This window comes from Cataglyphis hispanica, chromosome 20 (genome assembly GCF_021464435.1).
Source record: "Cataglyphis hispanica isolate Lineage 1 chromosome 20, ULB_Chis1_1.0, whole genome shotgun sequence".
In the NCBI taxonomy this organism is placed as follows: domain Eukaryota; kingdom Metazoa; phylum Arthropoda; class Insecta; order Hymenoptera; family Formicidae; genus Cataglyphis; species Cataglyphis hispanica.
In genome coordinates this window covers 223,413-241,070 of record NC_065973.1, presented here as the reverse complement: position 1 = coordinate 241,070, position 17,658 = coordinate 223,413, and the positions used below count along the sequence as shown (strand labels likewise).

Sequence of the window (17,658 nt, the reverse complement as noted above, 5' to 3'; positions counted from 1 at the left end):
GAAAAGAGTGATTCGTTGTATGCAAAAATTAAAAAAAAAAAAAAAAGATTTCTTTCAAGGAAATTTGTTTTGAAGATTTTGTTTGTTCTGAAGAAAAAATTGACTTTGAAGATTCAACAATAACATATTTACGCTTTTAATTTGTTCCAATAGCGCTTATTAATATGTAAAAAAGTTAAAATATAACATTTTATTTAATAAAATAATTTAAAATAATTCAAGTAATATACACTGAAAGTGTTACCTATGTAAATATCGAGGTCACTTGATTTTTCAATAGATCATTATATATCTTTTTATATAGTCGCTGTTGAAACCTCTATTTTATAAAGTGTTTCATAGGAATTAAAATTCCTTTTTCTAAAAGCTATTATTTGTCATAAGACAATTATTCGATTTATATATGAGTAAAGATTAAATGGCTCATAAATATTAATAAATAATAATAATTAAATAGTATACTAAATGATAATCGAACAGGCTACACTAAAAAAACGGGATTCAGGTGGATATAGTTTTCACCGATCCGTCGAGGAGGCGCTACGTCAGTTGCGTGGAGATACGACCCTTCAAACTCGAAGGCGGTTCATTCGGTCGGTGTTTACCGAATAGATCGTGCGCGCCTCTACGTGGCTCTACGAATGCGATTGTTTGTGTCAGTGACAAGTACTCTCGTGAATTAATTAAAACAAAGATCAATCGTTAATAAATATTGTGCGATGCAGTGCACATAAGTAATACAGTAATCCAGTTATTAAATTATTTTATTCGGAGTTTTATTAAAAAAAAAATTATAACATTATTTTTGCCGCGCCGAGAAACGAGATAATAATATCCTGGTGAAAGCATTTGAAACCATTTGGATCACTCGCGGACTTTCGCGCTATTAGGAACGGCAATAAAATACAAGGCCTGAGCGAGTTCGCGCTGCTTCAATGAATTTTCGAGCGAAAGACTCACAAGTGAATGTTCCGCGATTACGAACCATTTACTCCATCGATCGTTGATGGCGAAATGTAAGGCGGAGTATGTTCTGTTTATCTGTGAGTGGATCTGCGAACGTAATGTGAATCATATCTTATTTCGAACTGTGAGATCGATGAAAGAATCTTGCAACCGTGCATATCTCGATTGTTAGTATACATTATTTTTTCTGAAGGATATAATTTTTTATTTGATGCAGACTCTTAAATTAAACAGCATCTTATATTTATACACATCTCTCATTTTTTATATATTTTCTTCTATTTCACAAATTTTTCTACAGTTTCTCTAAATCATAAATCCTCAAAAATCCACGGATTTCTTAATTTATAGACCATTATACCCTCAAATCAAAACATACCGCAATTTATAAAGTCTTATATCCTCGAATCCTAACAGCCATAAAAATTTTCGAACGTACAAATCCTTAAACTTTATGGTACTCTAATCTATAATCCATCGAATTTCCGGTTTCCTCACTCCGTAAAATCTATTCATTTTTCGACAATTTCCACAAATCATTTCTAGACGAATCTTTTTTTTAATATGTAAGGAAGATGCCTTGATCAAATTAATCGCAAATTTCCTGGCTCTATCGCAACAATGACGTTCGATTGCTCGATTATTGGTTTATCGTTATTATTATTCATCACGTGTACCTGGAGCAATTCGGTCGTTGGCGAACAACAATTTATCGAAAAGCCGCCACTCTATCAGGAAGTGTCGTCCGGTGATGATGTACAGCTGCCCTGCACGGTGCAGGATAAGCGCGGCCAATGCATTTGGCAGAAGGACCGGAGACCGGTGGGCATGCATCCAGATAAATATGAATGGGCGAGCGGTCGCGGCAGCGACTGCACCCTGTTGATCAGACGAGCCTCCCTACACTTCGATGATGGTCTCTGGGAATGCCAGGTCACATCTAGTGACTTTATTCGCCAGGACGCACTCTCGTCCGAACAATCCAGGTTACTCGTAAGGGGTGAGAATTTGACTTGACCTGTGTGAAAAATTACTTCAGCAATTCGTTCACATATAATATTTTATCGTAATAAATAAAAGAATGACATCTCTTTACCACCGAAACAGAGTGTTTCCAAATATACTATCAATTATAAACATAAGATAAAGCAAGAGAAGAAGAGGTTGTTATAATTTTCAGAATATATTGAAAGTTAATCCATCTTTAATTATTTGCATTTTCCTTGTGATATATTCTGTCATACAAATGAAAAATATATATGTTCAAAACGCAATGTAAATATATTCCTTATTAATGTTATAAAGATTAAATAAAAAAAAATAGTTTATTTAGATAATAAAAATTATTTATATAAAAGGATAAAGAGAACGATGTTACATGTAATTACAATATAATAACTATTATATAGTCTATATGCATATAATAAAGCATATAATATATAGCATATAATAAAGCTAATTAGCAAAATAATGTAAATAAGATGATTATGGAAAAGTATAATTCGTAAAAGTATATTTCGCATATTCATGCGTTATAAAAATTGGTTTTATAAATATTTGTGCACAATTAATATGCCGCACATATTTTTTATTAAAAAAAACATTTTCTATATACTATCTTCTATATATTTTCATGTAATTTATACAATGAATTAGCATATATCTAGTGCAATCTCGAATATCTCATCAAAACGCGTCAAACCATTTAGGGGATCATCGTTAATATTCCGCGAACATTGACCTCGAGTGATGCAAGAAAACGTACACAACGGTCGTTATGCTCTACTTTTCCGCAATTTTGCAATATTCGTGTTAATGTAAATTTGGTCGAGAGCTCCCAGTGGCTCAATCGATTCCTTTAGACGGTTTTCATGACCATAACGATAAGATCACGATATATAACCATTCGTTTAAAAAGGAAGTAAAATCGGGGGTACCGGGGGTAACCCAAATACAATTTCTGTCTTATTTTATCTTATCTAAATGCACCCCCAAACGCGTGTTTCAGTGAAACCCAGGAAACCTCAATTAGAATATGGGGGGGCCGTTTTGGGTGCTACGCTAACGTTGCAGGAGGGACAAGAAGCCCTGATTTCATGCGTTTCAAGATACGGAAACCCACCCGCCCTCATCAAGTGGTAAGTTGACACTCTTGGCTCTTAAACGCAACAAATATTGTCACAGAGAATGAGATTATATTAATATAATAACAAAAAACACGAAAAAAAAAATTTTAATATTTAAAAAAAAACTGAATATTTACTTATTCATTAAGAACAGTGAAAAATAATCATACATATATACAGAACTCTGTCTAAAACTTAAACGAGATAATAAATAATTATGTTGTCACTGCGACTTAATATGAAAAAAATATTCTCAAAGTTCATTCTCAATATTCTGCTTTATCTAGCCTCTTCTCTCTTTTTTTCATCTCCTGCATTTGTATTGATCATAAAAAAACTATGTGCTACTTCTTTCCACGAAGAATTCTAATATGGCGGAGATAGAAAAGAATGATAGGAAAAAAAAAGAAAGATTTAAACCTTATACCAGATAATTACGAATGGATCCATTTGTCTCCGGCGACCTTTTACCTGAGACAAGACGATTAGGAGTAAAATATTTCCACTTTTAGATGCTATTAAACGACTATTGGAATGCTGACCATGCACACCGATCTTGATAGGGAGAAAATGTAGTAATAATAATCGGTTAAAGAAGTAGATAATTCACACGCTTTATCAAAAAAATTTAGAAAAGATATAGTGATGAGAAAGAGAATGAAAAAAAATACATCCCTAAAATTAAAAAAATTTTTTACACGTAAACTTGACTATGTATACATGTATCATATAAAATATATTTTCATTTTCATACAAAAATCTTATAATCTCTTTTTTTTTTAAATTAAAGTATATTTCTTTAAAAATTCTCAAAATTTGAAGTATATTTATCTTTCTCAATAATAGTAAATATTAAAAGAAATTCTTCTTCGCAAAAATCCTTCGGCAGAAGGATATTATAAATATTTTTCGCAATTTTAAAACAACATTGCAGTATTTAAAATACGAAAATGAAAACAATTTTCAAACATAAATATCGATAATTCACTGTAGTATATATTGAGTGCATACAAACGAAACTGCAAGAGTCCATGACGTTATATTTATACAGGAAAGAGCCACGCGGAGGGATCGTCGTTTTGGTTTACGGTCTGATGAATTTAGCCGCGCCTTATCTATGTTCTTACGATGTAAAACATCTGTTCTACGGATGGCACGCGCTACTTTTGAAAATATATGCTTCATTTATTCCCAGAAGAGAACCAGGGGATGTAATTTAAGATCTGAATAGTAGCATATGTATTCCTTTTTACGAGGGGCTCTTTAATGAATGGATCCTTTGAAGGAAAACTAAAGTTCTTTCCAGCGTGACGTTACTGTTTTGCCAAATGCAACATCTCAGGCAACGCAAGTCATTGTGAAATCATTCTAATCTTTTAGACATTCTTCTTTTAATTTAAAAGTTTTAAATTATTGAGTCCGTGCAATTTTTCATAATTTAACGCCTTTACATATTCTTATCCCCACAAGAGTGACCATTGTTTATTTTCACGTTTTGCTTATAGCAATAAAAAATATAGCAACACTCGCGCGCGAATCTATTTCAAGAGAAACATTTGTAACATTCACGTTCCCACGCATTTATTTTGATTCCTAATCCTAATGAAAAATTTCATCTGATGGGATTTGTCTGAAACAATATCGACCGCGCATTCTTTTACGACCAATAATAGCTACGCGGTTTAATGATCCCTGCTCAGTGTTTTCTTTTTCTTTGAGTTGCGGACACGGCTATGCCAAGTATAATTATGTAGATTATAGCCATAGAAACGGAGAAACTGGCCGCGAGCGTAATCCCATCGCTGCGCCTGTGAATCACGGTAGAAAAGGGTTACGGACCTTCTTTCTTTTTTTCTGGGGAGAAGATAGTCCGCGGTCAGTGGATTATGTGAATCACTCGCAAAAACGGAACTATATTCTCCTAATCAAACTTTCGTTTACACATTCTTTACGTAACGCATCAAACTCGAGAGGTCGATGGGCTCTTTCGACAGAAAAAAAATTGAAATATATATAATAAAAAAGATATTCTATATCTATATAATAAACTGTCTTTCTCTCCTAAATTCTTAAATAATTTTAGAATTGATTTTTTAGTGAAAATACTGAAAGGGATTTATCGCCCGAGTCCTCAATTTTCAACATTAAACTATCCGTAACTAATTCGTGAATTATAAATCCGTTCTAGTCTGCTTAAAAATTAAATGACGTGTTAAGTTTTCTCATACTTGTAATGCTGGCAAATTTGTCGAGCAGGTTCATAGGGAACGACGAAGTGGAACCTTTGGGGGAGCAGAACAACGCAACGGAGGTGGATAATCGGAAGACCTGGGCAGCTCATAGTCTTCTACGGGTGCGTGGTCAGAGGGAGAATCATGGTCTGCCGATCCGATGTGTGACCGTGCATCCGTCGAGTTTAACGCCGGCCAATATAGAATCGCGACTAGACGTTCATTGTACGTACAAAATAGATCTCTCTAAAACAATAAACAAAAATTTTATTTCATAAGTATAAATTTCACCATTTTTAAATATGATATCAAATAATCATCACAAAAGCTCTTTTAAAAACTACAAAAAAATGTATTTTTCAAAGAAAAAAAAAAAAAAAAATATGTATCCTTTTCACCAAATATATCTAAGAATTAAAGAAGAGACCATTTTTTTCTCTGCTTTTAATCTCTGATACTTCTTCTTATGTTATTTATTCAAACTATTTATTTCTAATACTTTAGTTCCACAATTAAAAACATATATGTATTAGAGGAAGTTAGTAAATGAAAAGCTGATAAATATATAATTTCCACTTTTCTAATAATATAAGCTTTGGAAATAAAAGCTCTTTTTTTGCGTCTCTACTGATGGATGAAATCCCGCAACATGTGTGTAACAGAGGTACTTTCAGATTCACCGGAAGTGCGACTCGAGACGAGCCCGCAACCGCTTACGGTCGCTCCAGAAGATTCGGCAAACTTCTTGAGTCTCAAGTGCCTGGCAGACGCTAATCCGGTTGCAAGCATCAAGTGGTTCAAAGACTCGGTGCCGCTCGACGCGTCGCTGGCCGATACCAGTGCATCGTCGTCATCGCCGTCGTTGATACAAAGCACAACGGCGCAGCTGAATGACAGCATGTGGGGCGCCGAGCTGCGCTTCGAGCCGGTCAAAAGGCACGATGCTGGTCTGTATTCATGCAAGGCGGCCAACATCATTGGTGAAAGCGCTCCCGCGAGTTACAGACTCGATGTGCAATGTTCGTATAATTACAATACTTTACTTTTAATATATATTCCACTTCTTATTCTTTACCTTCCTCCTTTTTAAATCTAGGTATCGCTTTCTTCGTAGAATCAAACAGCTATGATAATCTTCGCGTATATAGACATTCATATTATGCTATTATATTCCTGCGAAAGTTGTTATGCTTGATTCTTCTCCTACACAGATAAATAAAAGGAAGATTCGAAGTATATTGTAAAATTTATTCACAAAAATGTAATTTATAATATTTTCCCACAATACTGCTTTTTACTTTTTATAGTTTAGCATAGAAAACTGATGCATATTTCTTCATAGATGAACCAAAATTGAAAAGAATAGAAAATGATACCTCCATGGACATGGAAGAGACGGCTCTGCTAAGTTCCTCGGTGGAGCTCTTCGAGTGTCCCGAGTTCGAGGCCAATCCACCTGCTCAATACAAATGGGTACATCTTCGCGGTAGTTCTACAGAAACCATTGAAAACCACGTGCAGAACAAGGGTGGTGGTCGACGTCTGCGTCTTGAAAACATTATGTGGTCCGACGAAGGAGAATATCGTTGCATTGCCTTCAACACGATCAACGGGGTTAAGCGGGAAACTGCTAGTGATGTACACTACGTGTTGCATGTGACCGGACCTCCGGAGATACAGGCCAGACCGTTACCCGGTGATCGGGATTTTTACGAGTCTATCGGATGGGCTGGCGAACCTGTACACAGGCTCAAGTCCCGATTCTGCTCTCGGCCGCCGCCAAAATTAGTTGCTTGGCAGTGGGGTAGTTCTCATATTCGAGCTGGTATGCATTTAATATGAATTGCTTTCTCAAAAAGATATTCAAGTAACAAATCTCTGGTAACAAATTCTGTCCTTTAATAATTCTTTTAAACTTTTAACAGGAGAGAACATTCATCCAAAGTATGAGGCCTTGCCGTTGGAGCCTATTGTCGAGAACAAAATGGTGACCAACTGTTATTGGGCTAAACTGGAGATTAAGGATCTGCAAAAGGAGGATGCTCGCATATATACTTTGTTGGTAGAGAGCGAAAAAGGTCGGGACTCGAGGAATATCAAGTTGATAGTGAGAGATCCTACAGAGATGCGCGTAATAGCTGCAGCCGTGGCGGTCGGCCTGCTATTCCTGTTGCTGCTGATCTCCATCGGTGTATATTCGCTGCTAAGAATACGACGTGGACGATATCGACAAGAGATGATGGAGGAGGGCAGTATCGCGGCCGATGCATTGTATAACGGCACGTCGATAAATCAACAAAAATCTATCAATTCGTCTCACGCAAAGACCTTCACGAGGAAGTCCAGTCTGGATAATGGCCAGAGCACGTACGATTATAATCACATCGCGAAGCAAACGCGTGCCATGAGTCCGGAAGCGTTAAAAGTTAGAAGAGCGCCAGCGGTTTTGCAGCCGCCTACTATCGTGTAAAAAAAAATGAATTTTTCGCCAATGTCGAATTTCATTTTTTTTTCATCATCTGATTCTATTTCTTACAGCAACAGATTCTACTTTTGGTTGTATACATTTCCTTTCTATCAGTCTAGCGCCATTCTTAACAAGCGTATCTTTTATGACTTAATATAGATTATATCAAATCAGAGATATAATATGTGTATAAATGTGTGTTAGTATATCGCAAATGTGGTATAATCTAATATTTATATCGAAAACTTCTGATATAAAGTAAATATATCTGAGAAATTATCAATTGTTGCGTACCTTTATATCGTTATTAGTTCTTTTTAATTTGTTAATTATTATCGCAATGTTTGTTGTATTTTATTCCTGCTAAGTAAAATAGTTACAGTAGTATTTGTCTATAGTCAAAATAAAAATACATCGCGATAATATTGCACAAAGAACTTACGTACCGACACAAAATATAGCCCGCGTCGCCGAAGCGGAACGAAGCGTAACTTTAATAGCGGTCGCATCTCACTGATTTTAATGGCGGTGGCAGGACGAGAGGCGGAATCAGTGCAAAACTGGACCTCATAAAAACTGTTATATAGTTTCATATTTCGATGACATATTCCTAGATCAAGGAACACATATGTAAAAAGAAGTTTTAAGTTTTGTTTCAAATCAGCGACTAGGTATTTGTTTCCAAAGTTATGTGAGATCAATTATTTCAATTTTATATACATCCACAATAAATTGACTTTGGTAGTGATTAATCATATGTGCGATGATTATTTATTATAAAAAAATAAAAAAATTACGACAAATAAAAGAAAATGTGTATTATTAAATAATACATGTTGATGTGTAAGCATGTGTAAAAAATAGCAAAAATTATAAAACAATGCTAATAAATAGAAAATAAACCTTTCTGTTTATGATTGTTGCAATTCGCCTTCTTGCTGCATTTGTTTCAGAATAGCTGAATGCATGGCTTTGAGGAATTTAGACAATGTAGTTCTATCTATGGATAAGTGAAGAGCATGCGCCAAAAATGGTATTTTTCTTAAGGTGCGGCCACTCAAGCCTTCGCTAGCGCGACTAAGTTCCAACAGTTTTAAACTGTTTTTGGTGTTTGAATCCTCTGTGTATCCGAATAGCTTTAACTGCGATATATCACATATTTCTTCTCGTTCCAAAATTCCAGTCTGAAATATACAAAAAAATAATATATAGTAATGTTAAATTAAGGAAACATATATTATATTAATATTTGATTAAAACTTATTAATATAGTCTAATAATATAAAGAACTCTCTCTCACAGATGGACATTTAATTGCAAATACCCATTTTATTAATGCAATCACTAATAAATTTTCTATATTATTTTGTACATTTCTCACATTTACACATTATAATACAAAACCAAAATATAAGTACCCTCATTAATTCCTTCAGACACGAATGATAAATATTATAAATAGCGATTTCAGATGGATATCCAAGATATTGCTTGATGTCAGCTCGATCGATGAACGCAAGATCTATGGCTTCTGTCATATTGCTCGTCGTTAAAATCAAAACGTTCGGATATCGCTTGATTTGATCTAATTGCGTGAGTAGCGCATTTACTACGCGTATAGAGTCAGATGGTTCAGTTCCGTTGTTGCACGACTTACGTGCGTGAGCTAATGATTCTATTTCGTCAATCAAAATACATACCAATGCTCTTTCATCTTGTACCAAATTTTTTATTTCGTCAAATAGCTTCATAACAAGTTTTCCACTCTATAGTAAAAAATACAGAATATCTGTTTACCTGATACCAGATGATATGATAATATTTAAATCTTATTAGCTAATTGTGTGAATATTATTAGCTAATATGTATAGATTTAAAATTTTACAGTATATCACTGTTGTGAAAATACTGTGTGTAAAACACAAGATAAAAATAAATAATAAGTGAATATTTACTTCAGAAAACCATTTTGAAAATAAACTGTGACTATTTATCTCTATGAATTCTCCATGAGTGAAACGATCTCTCATACGAATTATAGCTTTTTGAGCCAGAGCTTTGCACATACTGGTTTTTCCTGTACCTGGAGGACCGTGCAACAATACCACTTTATTCCAACTAATAATATTAGAGTTGATGGCAAGATCAGAAAATAACATTGTTGTCTCCACAAAATGCAATAACTAAAAAAAAAAATAAAGAAAAAAATTGACTTAAAATCTTTCAATTAAAATATACCTCAAGTGATTTTATACCCAAAAAAATCATTTCTATTGTATATACAAATTTATATAACTAAATTTACCAACATTGTTCTTTATGTCACAATCGTAATATAGGCTTTCCCACATGTAGTGAAATTCCTGTGTAGGTAACAACCAATGAGAAGCGACTGGCAATTCATCAGAGTCGCAGTTCATTGTTTCTGTAGCGGCACCTTCCTGTGTCAGTCTATAGATATAATATTTAACGATAGCTCCTTCAATTTTAATTTTTCCTTTCTGAAATATAATTAGATGCATATACTTACAACATATACGCATAAAATATATCTTTCTGCAACAAATTAATGTAGAAAATTGATAATACCTCTGTGTAATTAGACGAGCATATTATAGATTCAACATGATTTTGTATAACTGTACTGTTTACAAACTCTTTGCCATATAAAATAATATCAAGAGAAATCTCTTTCAATGACTTAAATTCTGCACTTACTGTCTCTTCAATTATTTCTTTTGACAAAGTGCTAAAATAATCAATACGATCAAACCATTTAGTTTCATTTGATAAAAATATAAATATAAAAGCTTTCTTAAAATTTTAGTTGCAGCTAAACATGCAAATTGTTTACAAACATTTGTACTAATAAGAACTTTAATTATCGATGTCAAGTTTTTTGTGTTACATTTAATTGTTTTAATAAACATTGAAAAAAAAAATTGTTTTCCATGTAATTTATCAAGTAGTCAAACGAATAAACATGATAAAATAATGTTTTCAATTGTTCTCTCATGATGTAATATTTGACACTTTTCATATTTACAATGATATTATATATCATAATAGGATTAAACTACCCTTTTCAACTACCTTTAAACTACCTTTTGAGGTTAACATTGATATGATCATCAATTCTCATCAAAGATCAGACAATAAATTCATTACACGATGATACATTCGGCAGAAGAAACTTAATCTAAAATAAACGATACCTGTTGGCATATTGACATATTTCTACATGTAACACGTTTTCCTCTTTCATTTCTATGTATGTTATTTGTACGACTGTTCTTATGAATTGACAGAATAGAATAATTTATGGGAAAAGAAACAAAACGAAACGATTCTAATATCACATACTAGATGAGACTTCAACGAAATTATGTGTTTATTCCTATTAAAAGAGACTTTGTTCTTTGTTTTGCTATGTATCAAATTCAAAATTTGAAGTCGTTTGAATCACGAAGTATAGATAAAATTTGAAATTGACAAAGGATGCGTTCCGTTTCACGCATTGGGCGCATAGATCGACTGAAAATCTATAGTTCACGTCACATATATTATAGATTTCCAAGCGATCTATGCACTTTATGCGTGAAACGGAACGCAACCAAAGAGGCAAAGAGTAAATGTTCAAGTCATAGATCGCGCAACGTGCAAGACTTTTTAGAGTCCCTACAATATAGGCCGGTATTCATAGTTAGTTCTTATTTCAAGACCGTCTTAAGTAATGTCTTAAGATGCTAATACGGTCCATTACCAATCTGTGATTGGTTTAGGACATGTTAAGATTGTGTTTAAAACGATCTTAAATTTAAGAATTGACTATGAATTGACCGGCCATAGAATCTGCTCATCGTATCTATTTTCACTGGTTCAGCCATAGACATAGTAAGTACTATGTCTATGGTATTACCGAGGACGCTTAAGCGAGGAGCACACACTTTTGCATAAGCGCATAACCATAAACATAAAGAAATTGATTGCTCCACAAATGTATGCATAAGAAAATGAACCAATCAATTTCCTTATGCTTATTGTTATGCGCTTATGCAAAAGTGTGTGCTCCCCGCTTTAAAGTTTGTCGAAACCCTAAAATATTAAATCTATCTTGCTTCTTTTTATTTTTGTTTCACTCTTTCAAACAAGCCACCGACAAGATTTAAAGGACAATTCTTAGAAAATAAACAAGCTCACACGTTAAAAAGTCAAGTTTGGGTATAGCTTTTGTACACGAGAAAACCCTCTAATTTATATTGATATTGTGTTTTTTAAATTTATTTAAATAATATAATAAATATACAGAATTAAATAAAAAATATAATAATAGTTATAAAAAATAGCATAATTTTTCTGTCTAAATGCAGGTTGACAAAAAACAAAGTACAAAATGGACGAAGAAATCGAGAAAAGAATTGCAGAATTGCAAAAATACTTTCCATTAGTGAAAGCGACAATTGAGTGGCTGCAAAACATTAAGGATAAGGACACACGGGAATTCCTATTGCGGAAAATGCAAGGTCTTCACTGGATTCTGTCAGGCGTACCAGTAGAGTATGTTGGGTAGAAAATTTATACAAAACTGAAATTTTTTAATAATCGTCTAATATTTCACTTGCATAATTTATGATTTATTTTTTTGTATCGATATCTTTTTATAATTTTTTTACAGATTTATATTATTGAAAAAATTAATACTATATGAAAGAATATGATACTGTAGTGTAGACGTTTTTTAATTAACTAAAGTGTTATTGGAACAGATTAACAATCGAGAAATTACAGCAATGCGAAAATGCTTTGCAGAAAATGGACAGTATAATAAAGGTAGATATACTGACTTATGCATGTTACATATAAGCACACTGAGTTTGGATACATATATACGATAATTTATCTCAGTTAATGTTTATAAATAAGCTCATTAGATCCATATAGAGTGTTCTCTTTTAACCAGATTTGTTTATAATTATGTTTACATTCTCAACAAATACTGAAAAAAAATGAACTTTAGAACACTCTATATGCGTCTACATGTATTTTGCTTTTATTCTTTTGTATATACATTATTAAACATGTTATATTTTTGCATATATTTTATTATATGCATTGCACATAAAACAATTAAAGAATTAATTTTTTAAATATTTTAGATTATAGCATATAGATTTAAATATTATTGCTGAGAAAGGAAATTGAAACTTATACTTATCCATTAAAATTTTATGCATTGAAAAATTATGGAAGAATCTAAATTTTAAAAAAATCATGCATACACACATGCATATATATTGTTAAGAAAATTATCTGTTTGTTTTGGGTAGCATATTTTGTATGTATGATTTTTGTACCTTTTTCTTTCTGTTTCTTAATAGAAGAATATGAAATAGAGCAAAATAATACATACTAATTTAATGTAATGTTTTCATTATGTTTACGTTGTATAATTTTATCTCAGGGATGTCATGGTATTCTCATCGTGACAGATTCAATTGAAATTCTTTATGTACAAAATCTATATTAATCTATATACTTCGTGATATTATGAAGAATTCTGGAAATTTGTACTTATTTTGTACGCACTTGTTCTAAAATATAATATGATTTTAAATGCACCACATAGATGATAATGTATAATGAAAACACACAAAATTGTGAACAAATTTCATCTTTCTTTTTGGTCTGTAGAATTGTAGTTGCTTGATATTCTCAATCCTTTGTTCTTCACACTTGTAATATCATTTGTTTGTATTGTTTTCTTGTATATTTAAATGTTTTCAGGCTTCCGTAGTGCATGTTTGACTTTTGTGTTTTAATCATTCTAATTCGACTCGAATTTTAGAGTTATCCGCATTTGCTAACTAAACGATGGCACCACACCGCAATCGTCGATGTAAGTGTTGCATTCGTATGAAAATTATAAAAAAAGAAAAAATGTAAACAATTGTGAACAAAACTTTTAAGTCAAAATTTTTCGCTCAGCATATTCTTAAAATCTGCAATAGATATCAGAAACATTATATATATAAAGAAAGAATTTCTCTATTTTTAGTTCGTCGGAGAATGAAAAATCAGATCAATACAAGAAAACGGCAGGACAAACACAAGACGCGGAAATAGATATAAAAATCGAAGAAATGCTGGCGAGTCTGGATATAAATCCTTCATCCTGATAGACGTTTTATCTTAGACAGTTTCACGGAGATTTCTCACGCGATAAATACATAAACTATGTTATTTTCAATCGGTAAAGGTGATTTCTGTACTTAATATTTATTATTTTTGAAATTAAAAAATACAAATATATATGCTTACAATACGCAGAATTCATTTGACGTATAATTACATATCTACGACATGATATCGTATATTTGTAATATAATACACATATCAAATAGCTAATATATATATAATATAATATATATTTATGTACGTTGTGTAATAAGTAAAATGATACTTTTTTATCTCGGTACTCTGATAAAATATATAATCTTGATACTTCCGTGGTATTTTGCTCAACTCCTCGATACACAAAGTTTATTTGACGGAAATATCGTTCGTATGTACATATGCACTACCGAGGAGATATATTGTATTATTTATACACATGATATCACACAAGATCGTCCAATATGTTTTTCAACACTCATCCCGACTCCCGATATTAAACATTCATATATATATATATATTGCACATGCTCATTTTGGGATAATAACATATTCATGCTATGATAACCTTGAATTGCGCGTACCTTGGAATATATATATACATTTTTTTTTTTTCATTATTTCTTATCAAATTTACACGATAAATTAAATTTACAAAATATTTATTTCTTCTTATTCTATCTAAATAGGACCAAAGGACTAAAATATAGAATTCGAACTTTTATTCAGTAACGAAAAATTCGAAAAGTTACCTGTTCACAATTATTCCTTTGTTGGAATGTACGAGAAACTCTTGTCTCGAAAGATCGAAACATTTCTCGACGCATGCGCAGCTGTATATATACCCCGACTAAAAGCCGTGTTACGTCAGTATCTTGTCAGCTGTTATCAGTTGGATTACGTTGCGAGTGTCGTAACGTGATATAACAAGTATATACGCAATTGTATTGTGGTACGTAAATTCAATAACACGAATTAGGAGCAAATTGTTCCATCTCGTATCTCGTATCTTACTTAATATATATTTTTAATAGATCAGCCGTCGAAGCGAAAAAATGTCTTTCATTCCATTGCTGTTTTCCGAATGGGGTGAGGATCTAGGGCATCCTCATAGTCTGCTGGACCAAAACTTGGGTCTGAGTCTACGCCCGGAACAGCTATCATCGCCGGCTAGAACTAGCACCAGCCTCTATTTAGATATGTTACCGCAACGGAATCCCACCTTGAATCAGCTCAAGTCTCTGTTGGAATTGCTGCAGCAGCGTGAGAACAATGGCCCATCCGTTTCTCCTCCTCCCCCCGTGAACAAGGATGATTTCCAGGTAGTGTTGGACGTGCAGCAATTCGAGCCGCACGAAATTGAAGTGAAAATTGTGGATGATTGTCTCGTTGTCACGGCCAAGCATGAGGATAAGCGAGACGAGCACGGCTGGGTGTCTCGTCAGTTTGTCAGGAGATGCAAGTTGCCAGAGGACTCTAATATCGAACAACTGACATCCAGGCTGTCCTCTGATGGTCTTCTGACAATTGTTGCGCCCAAGAAACGACCATTGAAGGAGGAGGAAACGGAAAGAACAATTCAAATTGAACGTACTGGAAAACCTTTCATCAATGAGCAATGAGAAAAGTCAAAGAAATCCAAGCAAAATCCCGCAAACGATGGAGAGAAGCAGACGGAGTGAAAAATCAGCATTTTAATTATATATATTGTTTGCTAAACTATTTCTGTATTTCTTTAATTATTGATTAGACTGCAATCTATAATAGAATGTTTTGTTTGTAATGCAGATTTTCATAGCTCAAGTTGTCTACTCTATAAATCAAAGTATAATATGAATACATAATATTATAATATTTGCAACCCTGAAAACACAGATATTATATATATTAATTAATTATATATATTATAGAATGCATTTATCTAAAAATTATTTATACTAAATTCTATATATGTAGATCATGTGTTATATATATTTAGTATACTATAGCAATAATATTTCCGCAAAGAAATGGATACATTAGTGTGAATGTAGAACCCATTAATCTACGCACTATATTAATTTATTGCTACACATTTTCTATTTTTACATTATTTTACATTTAGTTTTTAGTTTTACATCTAAAGTTGTTTTATGAATTTTTTTCTGATAAATTAGGAAAAGTGATTGTGTTAAGAAACCAAAAATTATATATTACTTTAATCAATTCAAAGTTAAATCTGAAACTCTAGAACATAGAAGATTAGTTATATGTAATATTGATATGTGTAGTACATTTGTGTTTATAAAATAAAGATTAATGTTTGAAATTAACATTATTATATTCGTCAACTTATTACATACACATCAAGTTATTACCTATTTATCATGTTGAGTAAACTCATATTTTTAGTCTATTTTTTATATATAGTCATAACATCACTGCTTTTATTATTACATATACTAATGTAAGTGCTTGAATAATCTGAAGAGATTACAAGATGAATATAAATTTATCTGTTAGTAAGAGGAAAAAGAAGAATCTATTGTATAAAGTTCAAAATAATCCTTCAGTATGATATATTTTAAGCGATTGCTGTTTTCTGAATGTTATATATCTTTCTATTTATATACCATAATGATATAAAAAATGATATAAAAATGGTAAAAACATTTTACATTTAAAATCTAAAAGAAGAAGAAATAAATATAATCCTATTAACTTCGTCGAATTAAATTCAATGGAAATTTATCTGGTAATAAATAAAACATGTTAGAATCTTCTTTTATATTTTAGGTATAAATCTATTTTCTTTGATAGGATTATAAATCTCATATGTAAATGGTCAGAGAACGGTCGTAATCTTTCGAAGAAAAATTACGAAATACACGAAATAAATGTGAAAGAAAAACACATAGAAGAAAAGATAAAAAAACTCCTAATCTTATCAAAGAAATATGGACAATTACACAAGAGACAAGATGATCTTAATAAGAAATATAGATTGGAAGAAAGATTATTAAATGACTATAAAATAAATTTTATTTATATACTTAATTAAATTTTAGCTATATACTTAATTTTATTTATACTTAATTAGATATTCAATATTTTAGATGATTTTTTAGATCTGTATTTCTCACTAGAAAATTATAAGGTATAACAATAAGGAAACTTCGATAATTACTTGCTGGAAATTTTCTAGTTTTTCTTTCCTTTCTTTGTTTTTTATAAAAATAAATCAAGCGTGTTTATCAAAAGATGTAAGATCTGCGAAAATCATAATTTTAGCATACTCTGCAATTTTATATTAAGAACGGATGACTTTGTAAATACAAAAATGCATTTGCGTTCAGAAAGTTTTCAGTTAATTAAATATAAACTCTATAATCGAGAAGCATCTTTAACCTTTAATCAGTCTTAATAATAATATATAATAATAATAATAATAATAATAATAATAATAATAATAATAATAATAATAATAATAATAATAATAATAATAATAATAATATAAGAAAGTTTTGATTCTATGCGTTTTTATTATCAAGTTATATATAAAACAATAAATTGTATTATATATATATATATATATATATATATATATATATATAATAAAAAATAATGATGAAAAAACGTAGACGTTATATTTTAAATAGACATCATTATAATTTAAAAAATGCAAAAAATGCGTTGTATGAAAAAAAAAACTGCGTTC

At 31.7% G+C, this 17,658-nt stretch overlaps 4 protein-coding genes and 1 long non-coding RNA gene across 12 annotated transcripts; 3 read left to right on the top strand and 2 right to left on the bottom strand.

The window, feature by feature from the left end:
* The first annotated feature begins 230 nt into the window (after positions 1–230).
* LOC126857006 (hemicentin-2-like) lies at positions 231–8,603 on the top strand. 2 transcript variants are annotated; one of them, XM_050606067.1, is made up of 7 exons: positions 1,033–1,133; positions 1,538–1,966; positions 2,975–3,104; positions 5,349–5,548; positions 5,998–6,342; positions 6,666–7,148; positions 7,249–8,603. In XM_050606067.1, exons 2-7 carry the CDS (start codon positions 1,588–1,590, stop codon positions 7,791–7,793), a joined length of 2,082 nt encoding a protein of 693 aa, XP_050462024.1. In that variant the 5' UTR covers positions 1,033–1,133; positions 1,538–1,587; the 3' UTR covers positions 7,794–8,603. The 2 variants fall into 2 exon arrangements, with proteins under 2 accessions (XP_050462025.1, XP_050462024.1); XM_050606068.1 differs by lacking the exon at positions 1,538–1,966 and having other exon boundaries at positions 231–1,133.
* LOC126857040 (uncharacterized) lies at positions 6,181–6,838 on the bottom strand. The gene is made up of 3 exons (XR_007688439.1): positions 6,700–6,838; positions 6,399–6,526; positions 6,181–6,272 (listed from the first exon to the last, which is right to left on the bottom strand). It is a non-coding gene; the product is annotated as an uncharacterized LOC126857040 (long non-coding RNA).
* Positions 8,259–11,363, bottom strand: LOC126857018 (pachytene checkpoint protein 2 homolog). 4 transcript variants are annotated; one of them, XM_050606090.1, is made up of 7 exons: positions 11,006–11,358; positions 10,380–10,539; positions 10,100–10,291; positions 9,746–9,973; positions 9,209–9,556; positions 8,694–8,974; positions 8,259–8,400 (listed from the first exon to the last, which is right to left on the bottom strand). In XM_050606090.1, the coding sequence occupies exons 1-6, from the start codon at positions 11,053–11,055 to the stop codon at positions 8,702–8,704; spliced, it is 1,251 nt and encodes a 416-aa protein (XP_050462047.1). In that variant the 5' UTR covers positions 11,056–11,358; the 3' UTR covers positions 8,259–8,400; positions 8,694–8,701. The 4 variants fall into 4 exon arrangements, with proteins under 4 accessions (XP_050462047.1, XP_050462048.1, XP_050462049.1 ...); XM_050606091.1 differs by lacking the exon at positions 8,259–8,400 and adding an exon at positions 10,895–10,989 and having other exon boundaries at positions 8,594–8,974; positions 11,154–11,361; XM_050606092.1 differs by lacking the exon at positions 8,259–8,400 and having other exon boundaries at positions 8,594–8,974; positions 9,746–9,873; positions 10,096–10,291; positions 11,006–11,363.
* A 176-nt stretch (positions 11,364–11,539) lies between these two features.
* On the top strand, positions 11,540–14,110 carry LOC126857033 (uncharacterized). 4 transcript variants are annotated; one of them, XM_050606112.1, is made up of 5 exons: positions 11,540–11,684; positions 12,161–12,356; positions 12,557–12,620; positions 13,636–13,686; positions 13,846–14,110. In XM_050606112.1, exons 2-5 carry the CDS (start codon positions 12,184–12,186, stop codon positions 13,858–13,860), a joined length of 303 nt encoding a protein of 100 aa, XP_050462069.1. In that variant the 5' UTR covers positions 11,540–11,684; positions 12,161–12,183; the 3' UTR covers positions 13,861–14,110. The 4 variants fall into 4 exon arrangements, with proteins under 4 accessions (XP_050462069.1, XP_050462068.1, XP_050462070.1 ...); XM_050606111.1 differs by lacking the exon at positions 11,540–11,684 and adding an exon at positions 11,706–11,789; XM_050606113.1 differs by lacking the exon at positions 11,540–11,684 and adding an exon at positions 11,723–12,011 and having other exon boundaries at positions 12,161–12,347.
* Positions 14,111–14,817: 707 nt separating this feature from the next.
* On the top strand, positions 14,818–16,273 carry LOC126857028 (protein lethal(2)essential for life-like). Its single transcript, XM_050606105.1, has one exon. The coding sequence runs from the start codon at positions 15,017–15,019 to the stop codon at positions 15,581–15,583; it is 567 nt and encodes a 188-aa protein (XP_050462062.1). The 5' UTR covers positions 14,818–15,016; the 3' UTR covers positions 15,584–16,273.
* Positions 16,274–17,658: the final 1,385 nt, after the last annotated feature.

Bases quoted from the DNA above. Each gene is read 5' to 3' on its own strand.
- LOC126857033 (XM_050606112.1), top strand. From the start codon at position 12,184: ATGGACGAAGAAATCGAGAAAAGAATTGCAGAATTGCAAAAATACTTT. The intron at 12,357-12,556 runs GTAGAAAATTTA...TTATTGGAACAG, and splicing joins GTACCAGTAGAGTATGTTGG to ATTAACAATCGAGAAATTAC. The intron at 12,621-13,635 runs GTAGATATACTG...CTCGAATTTTAG, and splicing joins AAATGGACAGTATAATAAAG to AGTTATCCGCATTTGCTAAC.
- LOC126857006 (XM_050606067.1), top strand. From the start codon at position 1,588: ATGACGTTCGATTGCTCGATTATTGGTTTATCGTTATTATTATTCATC. The intron at 1,967-2,974 runs GTGAGAATTTGA...CGCGTGTTTCAG, and splicing joins ATCCAGGTTACTCGTAAGGG to TGAAACCCAGGAAACCTCAA. The intron at 3,105-5,348 runs GTAAGTTGACAC...TTTGTCGAGCAG, and splicing joins CCACCCGCCCTCATCAAGTG to GTTCATAGGGAACGACGAAG.
- LOC126857028 (XM_050606105.1), top strand. From the start codon at position 15,017: ATGTCTTTCATTCCATTGCTGTTTTCCGAATGGGGTGAGGATCTAGGG.
- LOC126857018 (XM_050606090.1), bottom strand. From the start codon at position 11,055: ATGAAAGAGGAAAACGTGTTACATGTAGAAATATGTCAATATGCCAAC. The intron at 10,292-10,379 runs GTATTATCAATT...ATTATATTTCAG, and splicing joins GCTCGTCTAATTACACAGAG to AAAGGAAAAATTAAAATTGA. The intron at 9,974-10,099 runs GTTGGTAAATTT...TTTTTTTTTTAG, and splicing joins ATTGTGACATAAAGAACAAT to TTATTGCATTTTGTGGAGAC.